Source organism: Natrix helvetica (assembly GCF_964273705.1).
Source record: "Natrix helvetica genome assembly, chromosome: 4".
Classification (NCBI taxonomy): Eukaryota; Metazoa; Chordata; class Lepidosauria; order Squamata; family Natricidae; genus Natrix; species Natrix helvetica.
In genome coordinates, this window is record NC_138550.1 from 121,209,771 (window position 1) to 121,236,986 (window position 27,216).

The window sequence follows — 27,216 nt, forward strand, 5'->3', positions numbered from 1 at the left end:
GAAATTAAATTGCCTGCAGGTTTTGATTCGTTAATTGAATTCCTTTTAGTGGTATCTATTTATTTAACATTGGGATTTAGCATTAGATATCCTTGTTCGCCCAAACACCAACTAAAATGTAATTTAAAAGTATGGTCAAATTGAAAGCAGCTTGTTGACAACACTGGGAATTATTCTTGGTTATTTTCTGTGGCATTGATTTATGAGACATGAGACTACAGTCCATCCACGTTCACTCTATTGGTCAACATCATATTTGAAAATAAGAACAGTGAGAGTAGGATTAATTTATTTGTAGACTTCTGAGAAACAATTGAGGTAATGCTGTGTTTTCAACGCAAATATACCTGAAATAAAATTGTTACGTTTCTATGAACATAATAAAAAGAATGATTTTGAAGAAAATGATTGTCTGCAAACAATTATAAAAAGAGGCATAATGCATGGAACACTTTCTAGCTGTATTTCTTGCATTGTTAATGATAGTGAGGTATAACACAACATTAATATATTAAAGGGGGAAATATCAAATATCTAATATAAAATTGGCCAGAGAATGGCCATAATACAAAGTATATAATATTTGATTGTTCAAATGCAACATTTCTCCAAATTAGTATCAAAGGTAATTGGATAACACTACATGATACAACAGTCTCTCACTGATTCCCTTGGCAATCATACTAGAAATGAAAATCCTGAATTCAGTCGGGTTTACTCTCAGGAAGATGAATATAAGAAAGTAGCCTTGGAGATGAGCCTCAGACTATTGGCAAATAAGGCATTATATCTAAACATATCAGTTTATATACCTGATTGGGTTTCATTGGGAAATGTTTTATTCTTTTTGGACCTAGAGTAAAGTCTACTCACGGTGTTGACTTTTCTAATGATTCTAGATGTGTCTTGTCTTTCGGTGGTAGTATTAAGTAATTTGCTTTCCTGTCCTCTTCTTTGCTTCTTATTTTACCAGCCAGAGGTGGTAGTTCCTGTCACTGTGACTTCTCCTAAGCTCTTCCATCTAGTACTGCACTATGTCAGCTTGGTTTCAAAACACTCTAAAGGGAAGATCTCAATTGCTGAGGGAAAGCATTTTGACCCTAATAACACTTGTAAGTGAATTACATTTCTTGCTAGGTTTGCCTATCTTCTTTCTTTCTTACTTCAGAAAAGGCTTCTTTCTCTATGTATTCAGCTGCATGTCTGTATCTATTTATAGAGAGAGAGAAAGAAAGAGGGTTCCCCCCCCCCCCGATAGACATTGAATATTTTGCTTGCATGGCTTACCCTTTTGGCACTTTATGGCTGTCTATCTTTTTCTTGTTTTATTAACTTCCATTTTACAGAATGAAGTCAGGATAACTTTGAGTGTGAAGAAACCAAAACCCTATTTATTTCATGTTATCTTGAGGTATATAAATCCTGGAACTGCAATAGTATCTGGCCACATAACAGCTTATCAGTCTCGGACCCTAAAAGGTAGGTAAGCAGAACGGATGCAGAATTCGGTGGATGACATGCAATGAAATTCAGTGCAATTCAGAGTGTATTTATATTGATAGGTGTTGTATCAGCCATGGATTTTCTTTCCTGCATGCACATTGTATTATTCCCCCCCCCCCCCATATGTAGACTGTGCTTGTGTAACACATTTAATCACTTTTCTTAAATACCTTGAGTTGCTTGCTTTTAACACCATATATTTCATTAGTGGTAATTAAGTTTAAGTTTAAGTTTATTAGATTTATAGACCGCCCCCTTTCCCCAAAGGGACTCGGGGCGGTGTCCTTTTCTGAGCCTGTCTGTGTGCATTTGACTTAGTACATTATGCCAGCCTATTTACATAGTACAACATAGAATCTAACCTCAGAAAATAGGATAATTCAGTTATTAATTAAGTGTTTTATGTGATCATAAATATGTGTGTTCTGAGTGATTTAAATCAGTTTTCTTTGACTGGAGATATTTGAAAGCTCACATAAACCAAATTCAGACAAAATTTTAGGCAATAGATTGAATTGGCACCCTGACTCAGTTCACGATTCTGTGGGCATTTCCACTAGGCTACGTGTGATCTGTCTGCCCTTCGTTACAAAAGTGACATATAAATACATAATGGCAGAAATATCCTATTGGATCATAAATCCAGAACAAATTGTTTTAATTACTCTGGATATAAGCAGGGTCAACTAAAGAAAAGTATAAAGCCCCCCAGCTACTCAGGTGTTGTGCTCTTCCTTAAAAAAAACCTTTGCTTATCTTTGAGCAAGTGTTTATGAAAACAAGCCCTACATCCCAGCAAATTAAACAATTTTCAGTTGCTGTATTTTTCTAGTACCCTTTGTTGTCACAAGGGATGCCAACATGTGCATGTCATGCTCATGATCTTCATAATTAATCCATATTTTTCTGTGCTTGCCATTATTAGATCTTTAGTGCTGACAGATGTTTCTTAAGGTGCTTTTAGGAAAAGTGGTTTTGGCAGACTTGCTTCTGGCTTTAATCATATGCCTTTAAGAGCTATCATTTCCAGCTCCTATGTAGCAAACTATGCTATTTGACAGGGATTAGAACTTGAAATACGGGTGCTTTGTCTGAGAGGTTAATAGAATGTGAATGGTACATATACTGAACTTTGGTTAGATGAGTGTTTCTCAATTTGATAACTTTAAGATGTGTGGATTTCATCTCCCAGAATTCCCTAGTCAACTTGTTTGAGAAACATTAAACTAGATGAATTATACATCTTTAAAGCTGTAGATCATGGGTCGTCAACCTGGTCCCTACCGCCCACTAGTGGGCATTTTGGGATTCCAGGTGGGCGGTGGGGATTTCGGAGGTTAAAACCTCCTTTTGAATTAACGCGCATGAGAATGCATGCGTTAGGGATTTCAGAGGTTAAAACCTCCTTTTGTGCGAGTGGGCAGGCGAGTGCAAGCGCATGCTCAAGCAAACACGTGGGAAGAGGAAGGGGAGGAGTAGAAACTGTTAGCAGGGACAGGCAGAAGCGGAGCAGAGCAGTTGCAAACACGTGGGAAGAGGAAGGGGAGGAGTAGAAACTGTTAGCAGGGACAGGCAGAAGCGGAGCAGAGCAGTTGCAAAATAGGAGAAAGAAAAGGCAGGAGAGAATTGTTGTTGGCTAATAATAATAAGTGGGCTAACTAGCTCAGCCTTACTTTTGTACATAGCCCTAAGGAAGATTTTAAAAAAAGGAGATAAAAAGGAAAAGCACTGTGTGGAGTGAGGATCAAAATGTGAGAGTAAAAGTAGTTGTTAAATTGTGAAACAAATTTAGAACCCATGTCTGAAAAAAAGAAATATGCTCGTGGTTATTTAGAAATAAAAAGATAAATGTATGTACATTTCTTTTTTTTAAAAAAACACCCTCCTTTCTAAAAAATATCCCACACTTGCGCAAAAACTGGTGGGCGGTGAGGAAATTTTTCCATCAAGAAAGATCCATTAGTGGGCGGTAGGTAGAAAAAGGTTGACTACCACTGCTGTAGATTATGAGTGCTATTAGGAGACAGGTACAGTTAACCGACATTTTGTACTGGTGATAACTTTTTTGAGCATTCATTTACTGGAAGATTTAAGTTGATTGCCATGAAGTAGATAAAGTTCGCATTTGATGAGCTTCGTGGCTAAATTTAGGATTCTTTTTGTTTGAATGAAGGTATCATAAGCAGCAAACATTTTTGAACTTATTTACCTGAGAATAAAATAATCGTCTCCATGTTCTCGTCTAACTTGGTTTCCTCATTTTATTGTCCAACTCTGTTTCTTGTATCTCAACTGCCTACTTATTTCACACCACATTCATGTAGAAACTATATTTTAATATTTGCTTACAAACCAAGATTTTATCTGTAAGGAGAAACTAACTAAAGGTGCTGAGTTCAGATGTCACAGGAAACTCCCGCTTTAATAAGGCAAAATATGAGCTCCAAAACTGGGCATAGGGGGAACATGGACACATAGTTTGTTCTGTTGTTCTAAATCACACTTTATTTATCTAAGATCATTGCATTAGAATCAGCCTGCAAATTCTCCAAGGAATGGTGTCCATGCTGGCAGATCATGTCCTTTCCTTAGCCCCTTCTCTGGCTGACTGTCTAATTTGAATTAAGTAATGTTATTGTTAGTGACGCGGTGGTTCAGTGGCTAAGACGCTAAGGTTGTCGATCAGAAAGGTCGGCAGGTCAGCGGTTCAAATCCCTAGCAGCATTTAATGGAGTGAGCTCTCGTGACTTGTCCCAGCTTCTGTCAACGTAGCAGTTCGAAAGCATGTAAAAATGCAAGTAGAAAAATAGGAACCACTTTTGGTGGGAAGGTAACAGTGTTCCATGCACCTTCAGCGTTTATTCATACTGGCCACATGACCACAGAGATGTCTTTGGGCAGTGCTGGCTCTTCGGTTTTGAAACGGAGATGAGCACCGTCTCCTAAAGTCAGGAACGACTAGCACATATGTGCGAGGAGAACCTTTATCTTTACCTAATGTTATTGTTGGATGAATAATATTCAATAAATTATTAATTTGATTGTTTTTCATCAGGGACTCATCAGAGCAAAGACGTCTTCTTCCCACTCAGTAGAGAGCCAGCTTTTGTAACTGTTCCAGGAAAAGGTTTTGCAGATTCATTTTTATTGGGACCTGGAACTTGGATATTTAAAATCAGGGTAGAGGGCGTCCTTCTGGTAAGAAGATCTATCACAATAATATTTATACTTTTGGAAACTAATTCTCTGCTAGAGTACTCCAAACAAATAAAAGGGAAATGTCTATTCAGAAAATTAAATCTCACACTGGTGTAAAGAATGAGTCAGACGCCTGCTTCAAGCACTAGTAGTAGAATCTGACTTATCCTTGAGATTCATCCCTGTAAAGGCAGTAGGAATCTGATGGATATGTTGAATATAGAATTGTGCTTTTGAACCACAATTGCACATAGGATTATTTGGAAATTTGTTTCAATATGGGTAGACTACAGCACCGCATCAATCTACTACTATAGATTGATAACTGTTATGTGATATGTGAATTATATTATTAATCTTGAATGGACTATAGCCTGAAACTTGCTTGAAAATCTATATTACAACCGTCTCTAAATTGAGTATTCTCAGAGGTGTGGACTTTTTATTCCCAGTTTCCCAGACAACATCTCTGTTATTGAGTATTCTCGAAATTGAAATATACATCTCTACAGAATGCACAGGCTGGAGAATTCTGGTTTATTAAGTAATTTTGTTGAAACGTTCACGTAAACATTAATGGCTATTAATATGCTTATGCTGGTATTGTTCTGTCACTTTAGGATTACCTCGTCCTCTTACCTCGTGACTACTATGAAGCATCCATCTTGCAATTTCCTGTTGTACAGCCTTGCATGTATTCAGGATATGTCACAACAGATAAGTTAGTATCTCAGGAACATTAATAGATCTTTTATTATGAATCTCTAAAATTTATGATGATGATCCAGCTAAACACTTTCTGTTTTTTATTTTATTTTTATTTTCAAGTTGTTTGCAGTATGAAAACTTGCCAGTGAACAAATATCGCTGTGTTTTTGGTACAGAGGTAACATTTTTCTTGAAAGGGGGAGAATACCAAAAAACAACTTTCCAACAGCCAGCAATCAAACATCCAGTGATGCCTCATATTAGTGGTCAGGAGGTAAGATATCCTTATAGAATGAAATTGGTTGCATTGTGCCTACAGTATTTCCTGACAGTCTGTGTAATTAAACACACCACAGAGGATATACAGTATATTGCGTAAAAATACTCTAGAGATAGTTCTTGCTTCCTCCACGGTGTGTGTGTGTATGTGTGTGTGTGTGTGTGTTGTGTGTGTGTGTGTGTGTGTGTGTGTGTGTGTGTGTGTGTGTAGAATGCAATATTGCAGGCAGTGGTGGATTCCTACTGGTTCGGACTAGTTTGGCCGAACCGGTAGTGGTTTGGCAGCCTGGGTCGCTGGAACTGTAAACCACTTAGAGAGGGCTGTAAAGCACTGTGAAGCGGTATATAAGTTTAAGTGCTATTGCTATATAACCATCCCGCTCAAAACGGCATGATAAAATGTAGCATTTGTGTCTCTTTCCTCTGAATGCTTAAGGGAAGGTGAGCTGTTGTTACCCTTCCAAGGTAAATCAGATAAGAAACACAATTAGATGAACTAATTCTATTTTATTGTAAGGCTACATCAGCAGAATCTTTCAAGTCTAAACGTACAAACGTCCCACCACCACTGCTTGATCAATTAGGGTGGGTCCTTCCCAGTGACGTGCAGTCAGGTGAGGCAAGTGAGGCACAGCCTCCCCACTCTCATCATGAAAAAAAAAAGTAAAAGGAAAAAGCTGAGCTAGTTGCTGCCTCACCGTGGATGACTCTGCTTAACCTCACTGGTGCTCTCCCTCCCCAAGTGTAGTGACTTCCTCCCCAGGCCCCCATTCATTTCTCTCTCACACACACACAGCTGGATAAAACTATATAAAAATCTAGCCCAGCTTCACTGATTACAAGTTTGAAAAGGCAACATGGCTCCACCTGCAATCAAACTACACTTGGGGAGGGAGAGCACAAGCAAGCACTGAGGAGACCACAGGAGGAGGCAGGAAGCCAGGCAAAGAGCCATGCTGTAGTACACACACTTCCTTTACACACTCTTTTTTTTTGGAAGGCTCAGATCGGCTCCCCTCCGGCTTCTCTGCCTCTCCTCTCACCCCAGCCTGCCAGCAGGAGGTGGTGGGTGGGCTTTATTGTGTTCCAGGCATTTCCCACCCAGACAGCAGGCTGCATTTGCAATGGTGGAGGTGTTTGGGAAAGGCAGCAGGGGAATGGGGGGGATGGCAGAGGAGCTGCTTTCAAGCCACTGGAAAAGATATCCATCCAACTTTTGTGTGTGTGGGGGTTTGTTTGAGAGTGAGTGAGAGAGGGAAGGGGTAGGAGAGATAGTCCAATCCAATTTGTGTGTGTGTGTGTGTGTGTGTGTGTGTGTGTGTGTGTGTGTGTTTGAGAGAGGGGGAGGAAGGGAGAGAGGGAGGAAGGAGGGGAAGGAGAAGAAAAAGAAAAAGAAAGAAGGAGCAAAGAAGAAAAACAAATGCTGTCGCTTTAAATCGGAACTGAGCATGCCTGGCTGTGGAATTCTGGGAGTTGAAGTCCACAAGTCTAAAAATATTTGAAATCCAGCACTGTGTCAGTGCCTCACCAGTCATAAACCTCACCGCACGTCACTGGTCCTTCCTATGTTTCTTTTCCTGACTGTTAAGCCACACAGGCTCCTGCATCTCTTGTCTCATTGTTTCCTAGGCAAAAGTCTCTTCCCCTTATTTCCCAAGGTCATCCACACATTCCATTACAATTGTATATACCCTTGATGGCGAACCTATGACATGTATACCACAGCTGGCACGTAGAGCCGTATCTGCCGGCACACAAGCCATCAGCTCCAGAATGCATGCATGTGCTGGACAGCTGATTTTTGGCCTTCTGGAGGGCCGAGGGAGGCCATTTTTGCCCTCCCCAAGCTTCAGGAAAGCCTCCGGAGCCTGGGGAGGATGAAAAATGGGCCCAACGGGTCTACCAGAAGTTCGGAAATGATCCGTTTTCTCCTCCAGAGGTCTCCGGGGGAGGCTTTGCATTATGGTGCCGGCACGCATGTGCGCTATCTTGCTCTCGCGCTCGCATTTTTGGCACCCAACAACAAAAAGGTTAGCCATCACTGGTTTATACCATTCTGATAGTTTCCTTGTTTGCCTATAGATTTGTCACAGCATGTACCAGATTGATACGTTTTTTGTTTTATTCATCTTCTTTCTGGCTCCACGTGTACATTGATAATTTTAAGGGTGTTTTGTGGGTGCTCTCCCAAAGCTATGGCCAACAAGGAGCTTATTTTATGATTGCCATTGTAGATGTGAACAATTGTGAAATACCTTTTTACTAGAAGTCAGACTGATGTGGTTGCCCTAACACTACCTGTTTATGCGTCAGGATACCCCAACCACTCTGCCTCTCTTTCTCTGGGCAGGTTGGTGAACCAGTGGATGTAGCCAGTGGATTAAAATCTTTAATTTTATGACTCATGTAAGCCCTAGAGGCTTTCTGTAATACTGCATAAAGATGACACCGGATGCTAGAATTTTGTTTTACAACACTGTACTAAAAATCTAATTTAAGAAAAAAAACAGGTAGGGTAGAGAGACTGTTAATGCCACAAGAAATAACTGCAAGGACATAGACACCATGTTGGAAGCTAAATGTATAGGGCCACGAACCCAAGGTGGCATGCAGAGCCCTCTCTGCGGGCACGCTAGCTATCACCCCGCCCAGCTCCACCACGCATCCACACATGCCTCCTGCTGGCCAGCTGGTCTTTGGGTCTGTGCCAAGCATGCACGGGGGATGGGGCTCATGCTGGGGATGCCCACGCATATGCATGCCCCCACATGCATGGGAGTTGTGCTTGCATTACATTTTGGGACCTTGTGCAGCACTCCCGCGCCCCGGTTTGGCTTCCAGGTTGGTGCAGGAGGCCTTCCAGGCTCAAAATAGGTGTCATGTGAGGCCCCTGTGCCCTATTTGGGTTGTAAAGCTTCCTTGGAAGCTTCCAGGTTGGCTTCCAACCTGGAAGCCAACAATGAGCAAGGGGGGGGGGGGTCAGAGCGCATGTGGGAAGCTCAGAGGGGGTTGCTTGTGCATGCATGGGCGATCATGCATGCATGCGCAGGGGTGAGGTACACATGGGGGTGTCACATGCACATGCACGGCACGGTGGGCGGGGGCTCACACACATACATTGTATTATGGGTGCGGGTGCTTTATCATATGCACATGCACGCTTTTGGTACGTGACGACAAAAAAGTTAGCCGTCACTGGTATAGGGAAAGTATTAACCTTGGAGAATGGAAAAGAAAATAGGTATTATTTTCCTAGCAAAAAAGCATTTAGGGGTTTACTTCCCTATGATGTTACTCTCCTTTGCTTTAAAAACCTAAGTGGTTATTTAGTGCATGAAGTAGCTCCCCCTCCATTATTCTTATAACATCCAAGCATGATTTGAATCTTCTTTAGGTGAATCTACAGATCAAATTGAAGGTTCCCCAAGTTGGCCGCTATGTAATCATCTTTGAGTATGTCACAGATCATGATCTAATGTATGTCGGTAATATAAAGACTGAGAGCCTTGGGCAAGTGATGGAGGCTAAAATTAATATATACAGCTGCAAATATAGGTGAGAAAAATGTAATAGGTTTATGTTTTGGGCTTTTGTCATCTAAATATACCTGTCCTTTCTTCCTTCTTTCTTAGGGTTCTTAGTTTCCAATGCATTCCTTTTCTTTATCTCCTTTATTTTGCCTGATAAAAATAGTACTCTAAACAATATATATATTTTTCAGGCTCAATTCTTTGCCTCTGCTTTCAAGAAAACAGTTGTAGTTTCTTTCCCATGCAATTAGACATGCAATGTTAATTAAGAGGGTTTTTTCCTTGTATAATTGAAATGTGGATGATATGTAAGAACTTAAAATCATTCCTGTTACACTGAAAGGAATATAGAAATAGTTTTAAAATATTAAATATCCTCAGCAAATTTAAGATTTAAGAAAGGGCAGAAGATGTTTCAGATTCTACTTCTTGATATTAATATTATTATATTTGCATCCTGCCTAAGGGGATGAATTCCAGAGGAATGAAAGGCATTTTGATTGCTATTTCTATAGTTGAACTATAGCAATAATTTAAGTGTTTCTTTGTATGATCACTCATGAACACTGGGAAATGAAACCGGCAGTGGAATTATGGGCAGCTGTATAAAAGCACAAATTGGTTTTTTTAAAATCCTATATTCCTGGACTAAATACATACTTCAGCACATCTGTTTCATAAGGTTTTGAACACACATCTTCAGCCCTTTTTTATATGATGGATTTAGTTACTAGACTCCTATTGTATCCCACACAGTCCTAAAATCTGTCCACCCTGGTTGTGACTCTTGTTCAAGTCAATCTTGTGTTAGCGTTTTTGTCATGTTTTGGAAAGGCATGTGTTTGTAGAATAGCCTTAGATACCAGCTGTTTCACAGGCTTACCGTAGAAGAACAAGCTGAATGGTGTACTGAAATCCGTAATGTGCATGTATTGATTGAAAGCAGTGGGTATTTTTTTTTAAAAAAAACCACTCTGGGCTTCTTTATTTAATTTAAAATTGATATGTAATTCATGCATTTGGTGATAGATTCATAGAGAAGAAGTTCAAGACAGAAAAAAGGCAAAAAAGACTTCTTTGGAATTAGAGAATATTAAGACTTATTTACTAACTACTTTTAAAACCTGTTCCAGCTTCCTGTGTCGCAGTGTTGCGATAGATGATATGGCTCGTATTGCAGTTTTTGACCTTTTGGCTGATACAACATTGCATCTCAGATCATCAGCTATAGATTTTCTATTGGTGAGTTTCTTATATTTTCATAAACAGAAAATATACAACTATTTTATATAGGAAATATAGGATGCTATCTTATTCCAGCTCAATCAATTATCCTTCTGCTCTATATATGTGTTTTGGTGTCTCTCATAGCTTTATGCAGTTGTCATGATTCTATCTAACTTTTCTCCCTTGCTGCCTGTCCATCTCCTTTTATATCCTTCTGTCCATCAATGGTCTTGTTCCCAACCTCAAATCCAGTTTTTCTACACTTCCAGCCTAAGACCCTTCCTTTTTCGTCCCATTTTTATTACTTATTAGCATTACTACAGGGGACTGAATTCAGAAGTGTAATGAAAATATACATGTAAATCAGTGGTGGGTTTCAAATTTTTTTGGAACCTACTCTGTGGGTGTGGCCTGCTTTGTGGGAGTGGCTTGCTGGCCATGTGACCGGGTGTGACTGGCTTGCAGGCCATGTGACCGGGTGGGAGTGGCTTGCCAGCCATATGACCGGGTGGAGTGGCTTGACGGCCATGAGACCGGATGGGAGTGGCTTGGCAGTCATGTGACTGGGTAGGAGTGGCAAAGACGATGTCACTGAATTCTTTGCCCCAATGGATGAACTACAATAAGATTAAAATAAGTACAAAAATAAATAATACTAACTGCAAAAGAAATAAAACAATATTGGACTCAATTGTGGTTGTAAGCTGAGGACTACAGGTAACAGAAGGGACCTTTGCTTTCAACCAACAATGTACAGTTTTTTCAGGAAGGATGAGAAACAGGAAAGATATAAATAAACAGGAAAGATATAGTCTTTCATCCAAGAAGTTAGTTCAATAATGAATGTCATAGGTAGATTCCCAGAGCAATACAGATTTCCTTTTTCTGAAATTTAGTTCTCAGTTCCAAAAAACAGGAATATATGAATTAGGTTCAGTACTTAGGTCGGTCCAAGTAGCTATTCAGAAATTAGTGGTTAGAAGCAATGGTAAAGCAAGATATGGAATTAAAACCAGAAAGATTTTGTTGGCTATTTGAAAGGGAGTACAATATATATTAAATTTTACACATGTTAGCAGCTGCTGGAATTGTGTTTGCACAACAGTGGAAAAACAGAGATATAAAAATGAATAAATATTACAATGTGCAGGAATAAATAAATTGACAATTAAAATCAAGAAGGCTTTGAATACTTTTTCATGTGGGATTTGTTTTAGCAATTGCTAACTAACAGAAACAGAAATTAGAAATCCAAAAGTATGAAAGAAAACACCGATTATGTAAGGAAAGGTCACTAAAATGTATAAGGAAATATTATTAGTTCTTGATCATTATTAATGGGTAGATAACTGTGGGACATTACACACCCACACAAACTATGACAGTGCCAGGAAAGCACCAAAAAATAAGAATTCCCCCTCCCAAAAGACTGCAAATGAAACCAGTTTTTTTCCCCTAACCCTAAGGACAGGAAAGACAAAGCCACTGGAATAAAAACAATCAAGGCATTGTGAGAAATTATAAAGGACAGTGCCAGGAAACTCACAGAACCAGCAACCACCTCACAATTACCTAAACAATGAGGGTGAAACACACTAAATCTGGCAAAGCTGCCTTGCACCAACCTGGCCTGCCCATAGAAAAGCAGCCACTTTGAGACACATAAACCTGGACTGAACACTTAAAAGCAACATATTGCATCACAAAGAAAACATTTGCAAAAAGGAATAACATTTCTTGTAGTAAATATATTTTATAAACAATTAAAAATAAAAATTCCCTAAAAATAATTTAAAAAAAATATTCTATAAGTAAAAAAATCCTTAAAAATCATTGTTAAGTATTCCGCACACAATAATTTATACCGTAACCATGTCAAGGTATTCTACCAGCAATAATTTATACTGTAACCATTTCAAGGTATTCTACACACAATAAATTGAGGTAAACCATTTAAAAATATTCTATACTCAATACTTTTAAGTAAAATGATTTTAAAAAATTCTATGCACAATAAATAAAATATTCTTTTAAAAAACATTAAAAGAATAAAAGAAAAAAAATGGCAGAATCAGCAGCTCTCTGATGCGATGGATGCAGCAGGGAGCAGGCAGGCAACGAGGCAGCAGGACAGGTAAATTTACAGGACTGGAGGGAAAAGGGTTGTCGGTTAGCTAGGCACGCCGCCTGGCAAGCTTAGCCAGCCAGGCGAGGCTAGAGGGGGGGGCTGGGGGGCTTTCGGCTGTGTGGCATACGCCAGCTTATGGCTTTCGCGAGGGAAGGTCCAAAGGCTTGAAGGCCTTCCCTTGCGAAAGCTAGCCTGCTGCCACTGCCCACCCGCTTTTGGCCGCGTAGTGTACGCCAGCTTGCGGCTTTCATGAGGGAAGGCCTGAAGGCCTTTCCTCGTGAAAGCTGCGAAAGCTAGCCTGCTGCTGCTGCCACTGCGCCCACCCGCTTTCGGCCGCATGGTGAACACCAGTTCGTGGCTTTCCCTAGAGAAAGCCGCGAAAGCTAACCTGCTGCTGCCACTGACCACCCACTTTAAGCCATGCGGCATTTGCCAGCTCGTGGCTTTCACTCATCAATAGTGAGTGGTGGGCTGGGCTAGTTTAGTGCGGGCAGGCGGGGGAGTGAGCGAGCTGTGATGGGACGTCCAGGGCGAGCGAGCGACAGGGCTGGGGCAGGCGTTCCGGAAGTTATTTCTGGGTCCACCGATCGAACCTCCTCTCATCGGATCGGTAAATTTCACCAACTGGTTCTCCCGAGCCGGTGCGAACCGGCAGAAATCCACCACTGATGTAAATATACCTGTATATGACTGTATGTGTAAATATAGTATTTTGTCTATGCAGGAGAGAATATAGTCTTTGTTTAGTAATTAATTGTTTGGTGGCTGAAGTTACAACATTATTGAATAAGAACTTGCAGCTAAGCCTTGTTGTTATGGCTGTTGTATTGTCTCTATGGTCACATGATTGTAATTCAGGTGCTTGGCAACCAATTTGCAATGATCCCATGGCAGTGTCTTACAGTCATGTGATCACCATTTGCAACTTCCACTGCCAATTTCCAACAAGTGAGTGGGGAAGCTGGCACGAATCATAAATGGTGATCACATGATGTCACACTTAACAATCATGTGGGATTCACCTAACAATGGAACTGCTGGAACTGCCTTTGTAAGTCAATGCAATAATAACAAAGCTGAAAGGGACCTTGGAAGTCTTCTAGTCCAACCCTCTCCTCAAACTGGAGACAAGATGTCATACTTTACAGCTGCATTGCTTAGCAACGGAGTTTCCGCTCCTAGTCACTATCATTAACTGAGTACTTCCAATATAGGTATATGATTGTGTAAATGTGTTTTTATGAATGCAGAAGACAACTCAAGAGGTATTAGTTAGTTTGCAATAGTGGTGAATATCTGTAGCTCAGGTGTAGGATGAGGGTGAAAGTTCATCCTCCAAGGTTGTAGGTTGGTTTCCGTACATTTCATTACCAGGCAGTTACCAGGTAACATCTTCTGTGTCAGTCTTCTTCTGTTAATAAGGGCCTCAGGCATAGGTGTGTCAAGTGAGGGTCTTGAGATGGGTCAGGTGGGAGTCATCAGTGAGTCTTGTGATGGGTCTTGTGATAAGGAAATTACATCAGGTCGGTAGTTAGTTTTAGATCCTCACTTGACCAGGAAATTTGGGTAGCTTTGGGCCAGCTCTCTCTCTTTCATCTTACCTAGAGGAAATCCCCACATGAGCCACCTTTCTCAGAAGAAAGCTGTAAATATATGGCTTTTCTGGAACCACACAGTACACTAGATAAAACAATCACTTCTCTAGAGATTCCTGTCTGAAAGGTTCAAATATGGTCGTTTTTAATTCTAAGATCTTTACTGCCACCTTTTGGTACATGAAGATTTAATCTTTCTGTGTCTTCCTTCTCTCCTTAATAAAAGCAAATGAGCTGCTTAAGACAATTCTTCTTATTCTTGTATCATATCCATCATCTGACATTGGCAATCATGTTGACGATCCTATTTTTATCAACAGCAGCACAAAAAAGTGCTGCTGAGTGTAAGACAACACAGTGAGTAAATGTTGGCCAAGTTAATCCCATGTAATGAGCTCCTCTCTATGCACCATGCTGCACTCATAATACACTCACACATCCTTCTAAATACAAAAATACTGTAGGGCAAAGCTTTAAGCCAACAAGTCCTGTGCTCACAAGTCTCAACAGACTGTGTTAGCTTTTAGCTAGAAAGCTTTCTTATCGTTACTTTTTCTAGAAGCATAAATAGTTCAAATAATATGCATCCCCATTTTCACATGCTCCTGTTATTGGGAAAAAAGTTAACAGATACATTGTCTTTCTTGCCTAGCATAAAATTTGCATTATTCCAATTGAGGATTTTTCTCTGGACTATGTGGAACCTCAAGTTTATTGCATTGCAACATATATCCATGGTTCAAGGTAAAATACTTCCTTCTCTTTTGCTTCCCACAGAAGTGAACTTTAAGACTTAGTAATGATAATATTCTCAGTTTGCTCAGCATTTCGGGAGTATTTACAATGCATCGTAACATTGCACATCGGGCAACAGAGCTATCACTCCATTACTCTAACATAAGAAACCTTGATAAGACAGACTTATTTGATCTTAAGACTTTCCAAGGATACTGATACTTTCCTCTAGATAAATTATGCCATTTTGTCTATCAAAGGATTCATGTTCAAAAAATAAATTTGCTATTTGAGTCGTCATATGGTAAACCCTTTGGTTGTGTCCTAAATGTAGACTATACAGTTGAACTTGAGTTAATCCAATTTTCCTGATTCACACAACACACTGAACTGGCAACCTCTGGAATGAGCTGCCCCGGAGCTCCGCATAATCCCTGACCTCCGGTCCTTCCGACGCGCCCTAAAAAGTTGGCTTTTCCAGCAAGCCGGCCTGGCCTGTTCATTTTAATTTTAACTTATTTTAAATGTATTATTTTTAAAATTCGGTTTGTTTTTTTGGAAATGGATTTAATCTTTTTAAACTTTTGGGATGTGTGTTTTTAAATGTTGTACGCCGCCCTGAGTCCTTTTGGAGAAGGGCGGCATATAAATCCAAATAAACCAAACCAAACCAAACCAACTAACTATGTTGCAAGGATTAGCACAACATGCTAAGGTAAATGTTTTTCAGTTTGATTGTTGTGGGAACAGAGTTATTGACTTCACAGTCTATATTTTGAGGCATATTTTATTCTGTTCAAAGAGCATTTTTGAAATATGCCATATTTGACATTTATTTGGCATTCTTCTTTCTTTAAAGTGCCTCCTGTATACCATTGCAATATGAAAAGCCTCTTGAAGCTGTAGTTTTGGATGCACACAGGAACAGCGAAGTTGTAGAAGGGTCAAGATATGTGGTCTCCTGGGATTCATTGAGTTCTCCTTTATCATCTCTTCACTCAGCTAATGGTGTGACTCTGTCTTCCTCACAGGTAATTTACATTTTGCATTGAAGCAGGGGTGGGTTGCTGCCAGGGTTACTGCCCGTTTGCAACACACCTGCAATGTGCGCATGTGCACACCAGACATGCATACGTGCCAGATGCATACTGCACACATGTGCACAGTTCAATGTAGAACAATTTGCAGTCACTAAAATCCAAAGTGGTGGCAGCCAAGCAGCAGCGAGGGGACTTTAAGCCCGTTGGTTTGTAAATATTAACCTTACTTGTTATGGAGTTGAAGGCCTGAAATTCTTTGAGTACTTCCCTTAGTTGATTTGCAAGAAGCTGACATCTTGAGAAGCTGAGCTACTGACAGACGTAGTAGCTCAGATGACTCTTGAAACTCATATTCCATATGGATATTCATTTTGTCACCAGAGGGTGGAGATGAATACCTCATAATTTTCTATAACTATGTTCAAATTCTGTGGTGAATTTCTATTTATATCATTAGAAAGTCTTTGTTTGCTTGTTTGTGTATTACATTTATTTGCCACCCACCTCATTTTGAAGTGAATCTGGGCAGCTTACAGCATTAAAAGCCTTAAAACCATAAGATAAATATTTCAAAATTGGTAAAAATAGAGTTACAATCAAAGACAAAAATTATTGTTAAAAGACGGGGGAGATAAGGAGCAGGATGTATGAGTGGGATCTGGGATTTCCTCTTAAGTTATCAACCACCTCCAGTGTGATGCTTTCCTGCTGGGACCCCAAGCCCATCTGGAAGAGCCAAGTCTTCAGGGCCTTATGGAAAGTTAGAAGGATGAGAGACGATCTCACCTCAGGGGGTAAGATGTTCCAAAGGGCAGGAGCCACAGCAGAGACGGTCTTCTCTTGGATCCTGACAGCTAAAAAATCCTTGATTCAGAAAGGGGCCTGAAGCTGCCTTTTCTGCCGGTATGGTTGGGGCACGCTAGTCCTATTGGGATGAGATGGTCCCTCAAGTATCCTGAACCATGCCATGCAGGGCTTTAAAGTTAGTAACCAACACCTTGAATTGCACCTGGAAGCAAACCAGCAATCAATGCAGCTATGGAGCAGTGAGGTAGCATGGGCTACCATAGAGGCTTCAAGAATTGTCCAGGCCACCGCTCTGTGGTAATTGAAGCTTCCAATTGCCCTTCAAAGGGAGCCCCATGTAAACTGCATTGCAGTAATCCAAATGTGAAACGACCAGGGTTTGAATGCCTGAGTGTAGGGACTCCCAATCCAGGAAAGGCCACAACTAAGTGCATAACACAAAGTTCTTCAAAATCTCTCCTAGCCGTGACTGCCACCAACTCTTTGAGCAGGAATCACATCTCCGGGAGACCCCTAAGTTGCAGACTGGGTCTATCTGGGGTAGTGCACCCCATCCGGAATTAAGGTAGTTAAACTCCTGGATCTTGAAACTCCATGCACCCAAAGCCATTCAATTTTGCCAGGGTTCAGCCAAAGTCTGTTGTTCCCCCATTCAGGCCTCACACAACTTCCAGGCACAGAGAGAGGGCAGCAACAGCATTTCTTGGATCGCTGTGGTGGAAATGATACATCAGCCTCTCATGGTGAATGATCCCAGCCATCAGCTTCATGTAGATGTTAAACAAGAGTGGACAGAATACTGAGCCATGACGCATGTCATTAAAAAATCGGCCGTAGGCTGGACCTTTCACTCTTTATCAATGCGGATTGAGCCATAAGAAGAGCAGAAGAAAAAGGCACCATGTTGAAATTTCAGGGAGTGGGAAAAAGGACTATAATATTCTGCCAATAATATTGCTTAGTTTCTAATAAAATTCTACTGTGAACCACACTATATCAAATTTCTGTAAAATGTCAACCATGTTTAGAGTAGCTAGAGGAAGAAGTTTGACATGGAGCAAAGAATGGAGCTTTACCAGCAATCTGAGAACTTTCTATATTGGTGTTTGATAGATTACTTTTATTTACAATGTGAGCTTCTATAGCAGTGTTTCTCAAACTTGGCGACTTTAAGTCCTGTGGACTTCAACTCCCAGAATCCCCCAGCCAGCATAGCTGGCTGGGGAATTCTGGGAGTTGAAGTCCACAGGACTTAAAGTCGCCAAGTTTGAGAAACACTGTTCTATAGTCTTGTAGAGAATTGTAAAAAGAAGATTAGTGAATTGTTATTAGGATTTTTCCTTCACGAGCTGCAACTGCTTGAAGTCATTTACAGTTTCTAAAAATAGCTGAAGTACCATACAGTTGAAATATCACATTTGATGAGCAGCTTATTTTATTTCGGTTCCATTTTGCTGAGAAAGAGAGGTTTCAAACAAAAGTGGGTCAATTTTTTTTATTAAGGTTATCAAATATTTTTTACTTCATTTTAATATTAAATCAAGGAAACATTAGTGCGCAAACATAATGCTCAGTGTTCACTTTGTGATGACCAATATATTAATTTCCACATATTTATGTTGACAGAACCAAATTACTCTGAACGGGAGAGTCCCACATATAGGCCAATATGTGTTTATCATACATTTTTACCAGCCGGAAAATCCAACATTTCCAGTGCAAGTATTAGTGGATGGAGGACAACTTTGGTCAGGTAACCTAGACCTAACAGTGTTTTAGATTTTTTCAGACATTTGAGTTTTCATAGATTAAATGTGGCCTCATCCCACTTCTACCTGTTCTAGGTTCTTACAATGCTTCATTTTGTCCACATATTTCTGGATGTCGAAGTCTGGTAATGTCTGAAAATCATATTGAATTTGATATCCTTAAACATGACATCTCAGTCACTATGACAATTCCCAATGAAAGAACAATGGTATTGGTAAGTTTTAAAACTGCTTAATTTTTTAATTGAGATAGAGACTATCCAATGACATTTACTTATGCTCTGGTAAGCTAAAGCTTCCACTGGCCTTCCATATTTTGCCAAATGTGTAAAACTGCAATTAAAAGTCCCTAACCATGATAGCCAGTAGTGGTGATAGCAGCAAGGGACTTGTAAATCCACATAACTGGAGGGTCCTGAGTTAGAGAAAAATGATTTGGGCTATTGCACTATGTTGCACAAAGTATGGCCTTTGAAAATTTCTCAAAACTATATTTTGTTCAATCCATGCAGGAGTAGTTTCCGGCTGCTGCTACTGCCGGTTTGCTCAGGGATGTGCTTTGCAGTACTAAAAAAATTGCTTCTTTGCATGCGCTGAAGCAAAAAACAAGATGGCGGCCTAGGGCGCTGCTGAGAGAACTGGTTTGGGGGCATGGCAAGCCGAGTTACTACCTACTCGGTAGGAACCCACCTCTGAATCCATGTATATATTACTAAAACTTTCATGTTTGTTTGATTGTTTGTAGCCTTCAATTAGATGATTTTGGAAAGTAAAAGGCAAGAATTATTAAGCCAAAGTAACTCAAATGGGTTGGCTTACCGAATACTGTGACCCACGACTCCTGTGGGAATGAAATTTGGGGAAGTTGTTGCCACTTGAACATTATAGCGTAGCTGCTGTGATTACTGTGACCACGTGATCTTCATTTTCAACATTCCCTGAAAGTTTTCCATAAATCAATGGGGAAGCCAGAAGGAACGAATGTGATTGCTCACACTCCTTGCCGCCTTCTCACTCAGTTTTTGCTTATGGAAGGCTTGCAGAGAAAAAGACAAGGGACAACATGGCAGAGAAGGTTGCACGTTGTCTCCACTACCATGCGTTCTTTGCCAGTCCCTCAATGCTTGCATCATACTGGATACTAGCTCACTCTCTTGCTTCCTCCTTCACCTGGCAGCAATCATTTACCTGCCTGCTGGGGAAGGAAGGAAGGAAGGAAGGAAGGAAGGAAGGAAGGAAGGAAGGAAGGAAGGAAGGAAGGAAGGAAGGAAGGAAGATTTCTGAAACTCCCTACCAGCTTCCCACAAGGAAAGTCAGTGGAAAAGGAAATTGGAAGTTGCTTTTCCTCCCAATGCTTTTTTGTCAGTGGTCATTTTTTTCTCTATTTACGTAAAGAAATATTTCTAAAACAATGACCATACATGTCACAGGTGTCTAATTATCATTAAGCTGCTAATCAGGATTAGGTTGCTAATAACACATTTTGCTAGTTGCCAAAAGCACCACTTGTTTCTAGTAGTTTTCCAAAACAATTCAAAACGGTATTATGTATTTGGACTTAGATATATATTGGAGGGGACTGTGGTGACCTTAACTGTGGTTAAAGGCGCTGAGCTTGTCAGTTAACAGCCTGGGTTTGAGACCCAAGTCCTGCGCAATGGGATGAGCTCCTGTTGCTTACCCCAGTTCCTGCCCACCTAGCAGTTTGAAAGCATGCAAATGCAAGTAGATAATTTGGTACCACTTCAGTGGGATGGAAACCACCATTCTGTGCACCTTTGGTGTATAGCCATACTGGCCACCTAACAATGGAAATGTCTTTGGACAATGCTGACTCCTTTGGCTAAGAAACGGAGATGAGCACTTCCCCCTAGAATCGGACATAACTGGACAGGAGAAACCTTTATATTTACCTTTATACATCAGAGAGGTCTTCTTTTCACATTACCTGTTGAAATTCTATATACCCATGATAGCAAACCTATGGCACACATGTCACAGGTGGCACGTGTAGCCATTTTTGAGGGCACATGAGGCATTGCCCTGTCAGCTCCAGTGTGCATGTGTGTGCTGGCCAGCTGATTTTTGACATTGATTTTGGACCGTTTTTCGCTCTCTGGAGGCTTCAGGGAAGCCTGCTGAAGCCTCCGGAGGGAGAAAAAAAGCCCAATGGGCAACCTAGAAGTCCATTCCAAAATTTCCGGTTTGCATGTTGTGGCATTTTTCATCCTCCCCAGACTCCTAGAAAGCCTCTGGAGCCTGGGGAGGATGAAAAACGTGTGCATGTGCAGGGGGCATGGCACGGGGAGGCATTAAATTATGGGGGTGGGCATGCAACCGCGTGCAATAGTGCACGTGCGTGCTGTTGGCACCTGAAGTCAAGAAGGTTTGCCATCACTGCTATATACTCTTTCAGAGATCCTGCTCAGAATGACACTACTTCTGGGCAGATGTTTCTCGTTTGTGCTGTTCTTCACCTTCTCTTTGACATTGATTTTTATCATTTCTTTCACAAAAATCCTGAAATCATTAATTGTCTTTGTACCATCCCAAAATACCACCCTGGTAAAATATACTCACTGCATTCTTGGTTTCTAAAGCGACCATCTGAAAAGTGTGCTTTATTGATTGGAACACAATTTTCTGTGTGCAGAAATTATTTACTATTCACAGAAGAGAGGGAAGCAATTTCATTCCTCTTTCAAGATTTGCTTTGGGATAGAGGCTTCCTAATACTGGAGGGACCTAGGAAGCTGTAAGAATAAGAGGAGAGACTAATAAGACTAAGGCAAGCCCCATTTAGGAATGGACATTCCTTCCTTCATAATTATACAACTATTTAATATAATGATGTAAATATTTAGAATTGTTTTAAATAAATAAATATTAAATAAGTATTTTAAGTGTTTTTATCTTTTTAGACATAGGTGCAATGGAAGTACTTTTCACACATGTGTGCACAACCTTAAAATGGATGGAAACTGTCTGGAAACTATGCATCAATACTTTAACTTTCTAAAACATGCAATTTAATTTTATCATTTTAAAGGAGCATATCCTGGTTGTTCCAGCACATAGCTACAGCTACACACTTCTTCATAAAGACAGTGTGATTCGTTCAACAGATTTCATCAGCCAGTGTGGTGGAAACAGTTTTCACATGGTGTAAGTCACGGAATATATATATAAAAAGAAAAAATGGATTATGGATTATGCTAAAAGCATGCTAAATAAACACATATTATAGATATATAAATGAAAGTGGGCATAGCCTTTTTAACAGTGGAACTCAGATGTGCTCTTCTTCTATCCTTCTGTTTAACAGTCCTGGCAATTCCTCAGAATTTTGTCAAAATTCAGCTCGATCACTTGTGGCTGCTTTTAATGATGGGGCACTGCCATGCAATTGTCACAGAAAGGGTGCCACCAGCGTTACTTGCAACCCTGATGGGGGACAGTGTAACTGCAGACCACACGTCATTGGTCGCCAGTGTACCAGGTGTCAGACAGGTTACTATGGATTTCCATTCTGCAAACGTAAGTAGCCATTCCACATGGGAGAGGTTACCCACTTTTGGAATGTTGCCTGCTAAGTAAGTAAGCTCCCCGTTGGGAGAGCGAGTGTGCAGAGAAGCGTAAGTATGAGAGTGGTATGGAAGAACACGCACAAACCAGCATACAGGGACACCGAATAGTATAAAATATAGTAGTTTACTATGTGGAAATATAGAGGTATTCAAAGTTCAATTTACAGTCCAAGTCATACACTGTTCAGTCAGTCAGTTATCAATGTTCTCAGTTAAGGAATGATCCTTCGAACACAGTCCAGTATCAAATAATCAGTTTAGCACACAAAGTCGCTAACAGTAGCAAAACTCACAGTAACTCACGATACATCTACACCGATCAGCATCTAACAAACAGAGAGCTAACAGTCATTCTGGCTCCCTCTTATGGCTGCTTGATGTAACAGCAACCAATCACATTACAGCAGTACTTAAAGCTACAGTACTACCATCCTGGTTTATATATTGCCGACTCAACTGTTAGCTTACATTCCTAACATTGCCCAAGAACCAAATATTTTATTTTGTTTTTGATTTCCTTCTCAATTTAAGGATTTTGCTCAGAGTTATTCCTTGAAAACTTCCTGCTTTGTTTGGATATAAAGAATGGTCAAGAAGGATGTCTGGATGTCTGGAAAACATTCCTTCATATCTCAGCTTCTTAAACTGAGATGTGATCATCCAGATACTATCAAGTATTTGATATTCATCTCTAATGTATTATTTCTTTCTCAGTTTTGCAGTTATTTACATAACATTGTAGGGGGAGCCATGTAAGGACTACTATTGGTTGATCATACGTATGCTCGGATCAAGTTTTTCAAATAATTTTGGGACAAGACGAAATAGGTTCTAGTGGATTTTTCCTCCAACAAGAGCAATGTATGTAATTCAAATATTCTTTGAATATGAAATAATTTGTATTCTTGTTCCCAGCTTGCAACTGTGGAAGGCGTCTTTGTGATGATATCACTGGGAAATGTATTTGTCCCCCACAAACTGTTAAGCCTAGATGTGAAGTGTGTGTGAGGTTGCACTTTGGATACCATCCACTTACTGGCTGTGAAAAGTGCAATTGCTCAAGCAAAGGAGTTATCAGTGCTATGAATTCTGAATGTAATAAAATTGATGGACAGTGCAGGTATGTAAGTATTTCTATGACGGAATGATTTTGTTTGTTTGTTTTGTTTTGTTTTACACAAATTTTAGACTGCAGAAGTCACTAATTACTCTGAGTCAATCCCTTATTCTCAGTCCCACATCCTTCAGGGGATTTTTAAAAAGTGGTTTACCAGAAAGTTAATTGTTGAGATGTTCTGCATGAAACGCAAGCACTGCTACTTTTAAGGATTACAGCTATTTGCCTGGCCAAGCAGTCAATAGTAAAGCTACTGAGCCAGATTTACTCCATTGTTCAGCGGCAGACATATTTTACTTCCCAGAGATAGTGTCATATTGGTTATTGTTCTGCCATACAATGAAAAAGATAACATTGGAACAGCAAGCAATGTTTACAGGCTGTTTTGTTAGGGACATGATTAATAGCTGATTCTATCTTTCATCTATGCAGCTAGGCAGTGACGTGCCGTGAGGTTTATGGCTGGTGAGGCACTGACACAGTGGTGGGTTTCAAATGTTTTTAGACTTGTGGACTTCAACTCCCAGAATTCCACAGCCAGGCATGCTCAGTTCCGATTAAAAAACGACAGCATTTGTTTTTCTCCTTTGCGAAATAAGTTTCCTTTTTTCATTTTCTTTTTCTTCTCCCTTCCCCTCCTTCCTCCCTCTCTCCCTTCCTTCCCCTCTCTCAAACACACACACACACACACACACACACACACAGAAGTTGGATTGGACTATCTCTCCTACCTCCTTCCCTCTCTCACTCACTCACTCTCAAACAAACACACACACACACAAAAGTTGGATTGGATATCTTTTCCAGTGGCTTGAAAGCAGCTCCTCTGCCATCCCCCCCATTCCCCTGCTGCCTTCCCCAAACACCTCCACCATTGCAAATGCAGCCTGCTGTCTGGGTGGGAAATGCCTGGAACGCAAGAAAGGCTACCCACTCACCTCCTGCTGTCAGGCTGGGGTGAGAGGAGAGGCAGAGAAGCCGGAGGGGAGCCGATCCGAGCCTTCCAAAAGAAAGAGGCTGGGGGAAAGTGTGTGTGCTACAGCATGGCTCTTTGCCTGGCTTCCGTGGATGACTCTGCTTAACTGTTAAAAAAAGCCTTTAAAAAAGCACCCTCTACTATGAGGCAGGAGAACTGCGTGCCTCACCTACGTCAGGAATTTTTAGGCTTTTAACCCTTGCTTAACTCTGCTCGAGTGATCATAAAACGCCTAAAGTCAGACTAGGGGAGGCATGCAGTTCTCCTGCCTCATAGTAGAGGGCGCTTTTTTAGAGGTTTTTTTAACAGTTAAGCAGAATCATTCACGGTGAAGCAGCAACTAGCTCAGCTTTTTCCTTTTACATTTTTTTTTCTTTTCATAATGAGAGCGGTGAAGCTGTGCCTCACTTGCCTCACCTGACTGCAAGTCACTGCAGCTAGGTATGTATCTGTCTATACATACATTCACCCTAGCTCAATGTTTCTCAACCTTAATATGTCTGGACTTTCAACACCTGGAATCCCTCACCATGCTGGCTAGAGGATTCTGGGAGTTGATGTCCAGATATCTTAAACTAGCCAAGATTGAGAAACACTGCATTACCTGTATTCTTCTACTTACTGACAAAATATATGTGCTTTAACATATTGCTATAATCCTGTATAAAAAGAATTGGATGGCTCTTATCCTAAAGCTAACAGTGTTCCATATGCAGTGACCTTTTTATAATAGGATGCTCCATGATGACCCAATTATTTCAGATAACCGAATTAGTATTGTGTACTAATTAGTAATTATTTATAATTATAGAAAAACTTACTCTGACAAGATTCTGTTTTAAACTGAACAATTTGTTTATTGAACAACAATTTGCTTATTTCAGTACTGTAGGAAGCAAGCTGAGCTAGAAAAAGGCATTTCTTCCATGTAGTTATGCAAATTAGGACATAAATGTAATTCCATACAGTGGCAAGACATTTCATTGGATATAGCAGAGTGTTAGATATTTAATTGGCTAGGGCCTATGTATGAGATGGAGGGGGCAGTATTATAAACGTAATGAGTAATACGTGAACATTCTGTTGTGAGGGTTACCGCTGTGGGGTTTATCTTAAACTATCCTTGGTTTCCAGAGCCCTTCTAGTATTTTTTTTTAGCCCATCAATATTCTTGATCATTTTGATCATTTTATGGCTAAGCTGACAATTGATTTTCTCTGAGACAATGTATTTGGAAAGGATACAACACAATAGCAGGGTTGGAAGGGACCTTGGAGGTCTTCTCGTCCAACCCCCTGCCTAGGCAGGAAACCCTATACCGTTTCAGACAGATGGCTATCCAACATCTTCTTAAAGACTTCCAGTGTTGGGGCATTCACAACTTCTGGAGGCAAGCTGTTCCACTGATTAATTGTTCTAACTGTCAGGAAATTTCTCCTCAGTTCTAAGTTGCTTTTCTCCTTGATTAGTTCCCACCCATTGCTTCTTGTTCTGCCCTCAGGTGCTTTGGAGAATAGTTTGACCCTCTTCTTTGTGGCAACCCCTGAGATATTGGTATACTGTTATCATGTCTCCCCTAGTCCTTCTTTTCATTAAATTAGACATATCCTGCAACCGTTCTTCATATGTTTTAGTCTCCAGTCCCCTAATCATCTTTGTTGCTCTTCTCTGCACTCTTTCTAGAGTCTCCACATATTTTCTACATCATGGTGACCAAAACTGAATGCAGTATTGCAAGTGTGGCTTTACCAAGGCCTTATAAAGTGGTATTAACACTTCACCTGATCTTGATTCTATCCCTCTGTTGATGCAGCCTAGGACTGTGTTGGCTTTTTTGCAGCTGCTGCACACTGCTGGCTCATATTTAAATGGTTGTCCACTAGGATTCCAAGATCCCTCTTACAGTTACTATTATTGAGCAAGGTACCACCTATACTGTACCTGTGCATTTTGTTTTTCTTGCCTAAATGTAGAACCTTACTTTTTTCACCATTAAATTTCATTTTATTAGATAGTGCCCAATGTTCAGGTTTGTCAAGATCCTTCTGTATCCTAAGCCTATCTTCTGGAGTATTCACTATTCCTGCCATCTTGGTGTCATCTGCAAATTTGATGAGTTTCCCATTTATCCCCTCATCCAAATCATTGATGAAGAAGTTGAAGAGTACTGGGCCTAAAACAGAGCTTTGGGGTACTCCACTGCATACTTCCCTCCATGTAGATGCAGTTCCATTGAGGACTGCATGATGAGTGCGGTTGGTCAGCCAGTTACGAATCCATCTGGTGGTGATGCTGTCTAACCCACATTTTTCTACTTTATCTAGTAGTAGGTTATGGTCTACTTTATCAAATGCCTTGCTGAAGGAGATGGTGTACTTATCTATTCCAATGTCATTTTCCAGCCCACCTAATTATGTAACATCTAATTCAGTGTTAATTCAGGCCTGCAATCTTTATGTTCCTAAGTTATAATATTTTATTTTTGTTGCATCGAAATTTACCATCCAGTATGCCTTTATGCTTCTCACTTTCAAAGGATTTAGAATGTTTCTATTTAAGTCTTTTGATGCAAAAACAAAAATGATAAATCAGAGATCTCTAGCATCATATCTGTTTTTGATCTTTGGCCTAAAAAGTAAAAGGAAATTTGCTAGCTACTGGAAAAGAAATGCAAAATGTCATGTTCAACATAGTAATGTTTTTAAGGAATGAAGATCCACTCAGCATCTAGGGTAGGGTTTTTTTTAATAGCCTTAATTCTAGCCCTGCTAGAATCTACTATATCACATAAAATCAGTTTTGTATACCAATCTGATCTCCTGGGGAAAAAAATCCACCCTTTTTAGAACTGAGGTTTGGCTCTGCAACAAAACAAGACAGACACAGAATTTAACAGATAATTAGATCTGCAGAAAAAACATTTGCTACCAATCTGCCTTCCACTGAGGACAAACATACTGCACGAGTCAAAAAGAAGGCTGTGAAAATATCTACAGACACCTCACGCCCTGGACGTA

At 40.3% G+C, this 27,216-nt stretch overlaps 1 protein-coding gene across 1 annotated transcript in view; it reads left to right on the forward strand.

Moving 5' to 3' along the window:
• Positions 1–27,216, forward strand: part of LAMA3 (laminin subunit alpha 3) — a 142,711-nt gene that overhangs the window by 46,253 nt on the left and 69,242 nt on the right. The window contains exons 20-32 of the mRNA XM_081950278.1: positions 1,347–1,479; positions 4,559–4,701; positions 5,322–5,422; positions 5,530–5,683; positions 9,083–9,243; positions 10,352–10,460; positions 14,821–14,912; positions 15,763–15,934; positions 18,377–18,503; positions 18,595–18,734; positions 21,569–21,684; positions 21,845–22,056; positions 23,022–23,226. Of these exons, the coding sequence (XP_081806404.1) occupies positions 1,347–1,479; positions 4,559–4,701; positions 5,322–5,422; positions 5,530–5,683; positions 9,083–9,243; positions 10,352–10,460; positions 14,821–14,912; positions 15,763–15,934; positions 18,377–18,503; positions 18,595–18,734; positions 21,569–21,684; positions 21,845–22,056; positions 23,022–23,226 (1,865 nt within the window). The remainder of the gene's footprint in view (positions 1–1,346; positions 1,480–4,558; positions 4,702–5,321; positions 5,423–5,529; positions 5,684–9,082; positions 9,244–10,351; positions 10,461–14,820; positions 14,913–15,762; positions 15,935–18,376; positions 18,504–18,594; positions 18,735–21,568; positions 21,685–21,844; positions 22,057–23,021; positions 23,227–27,216) is intronic.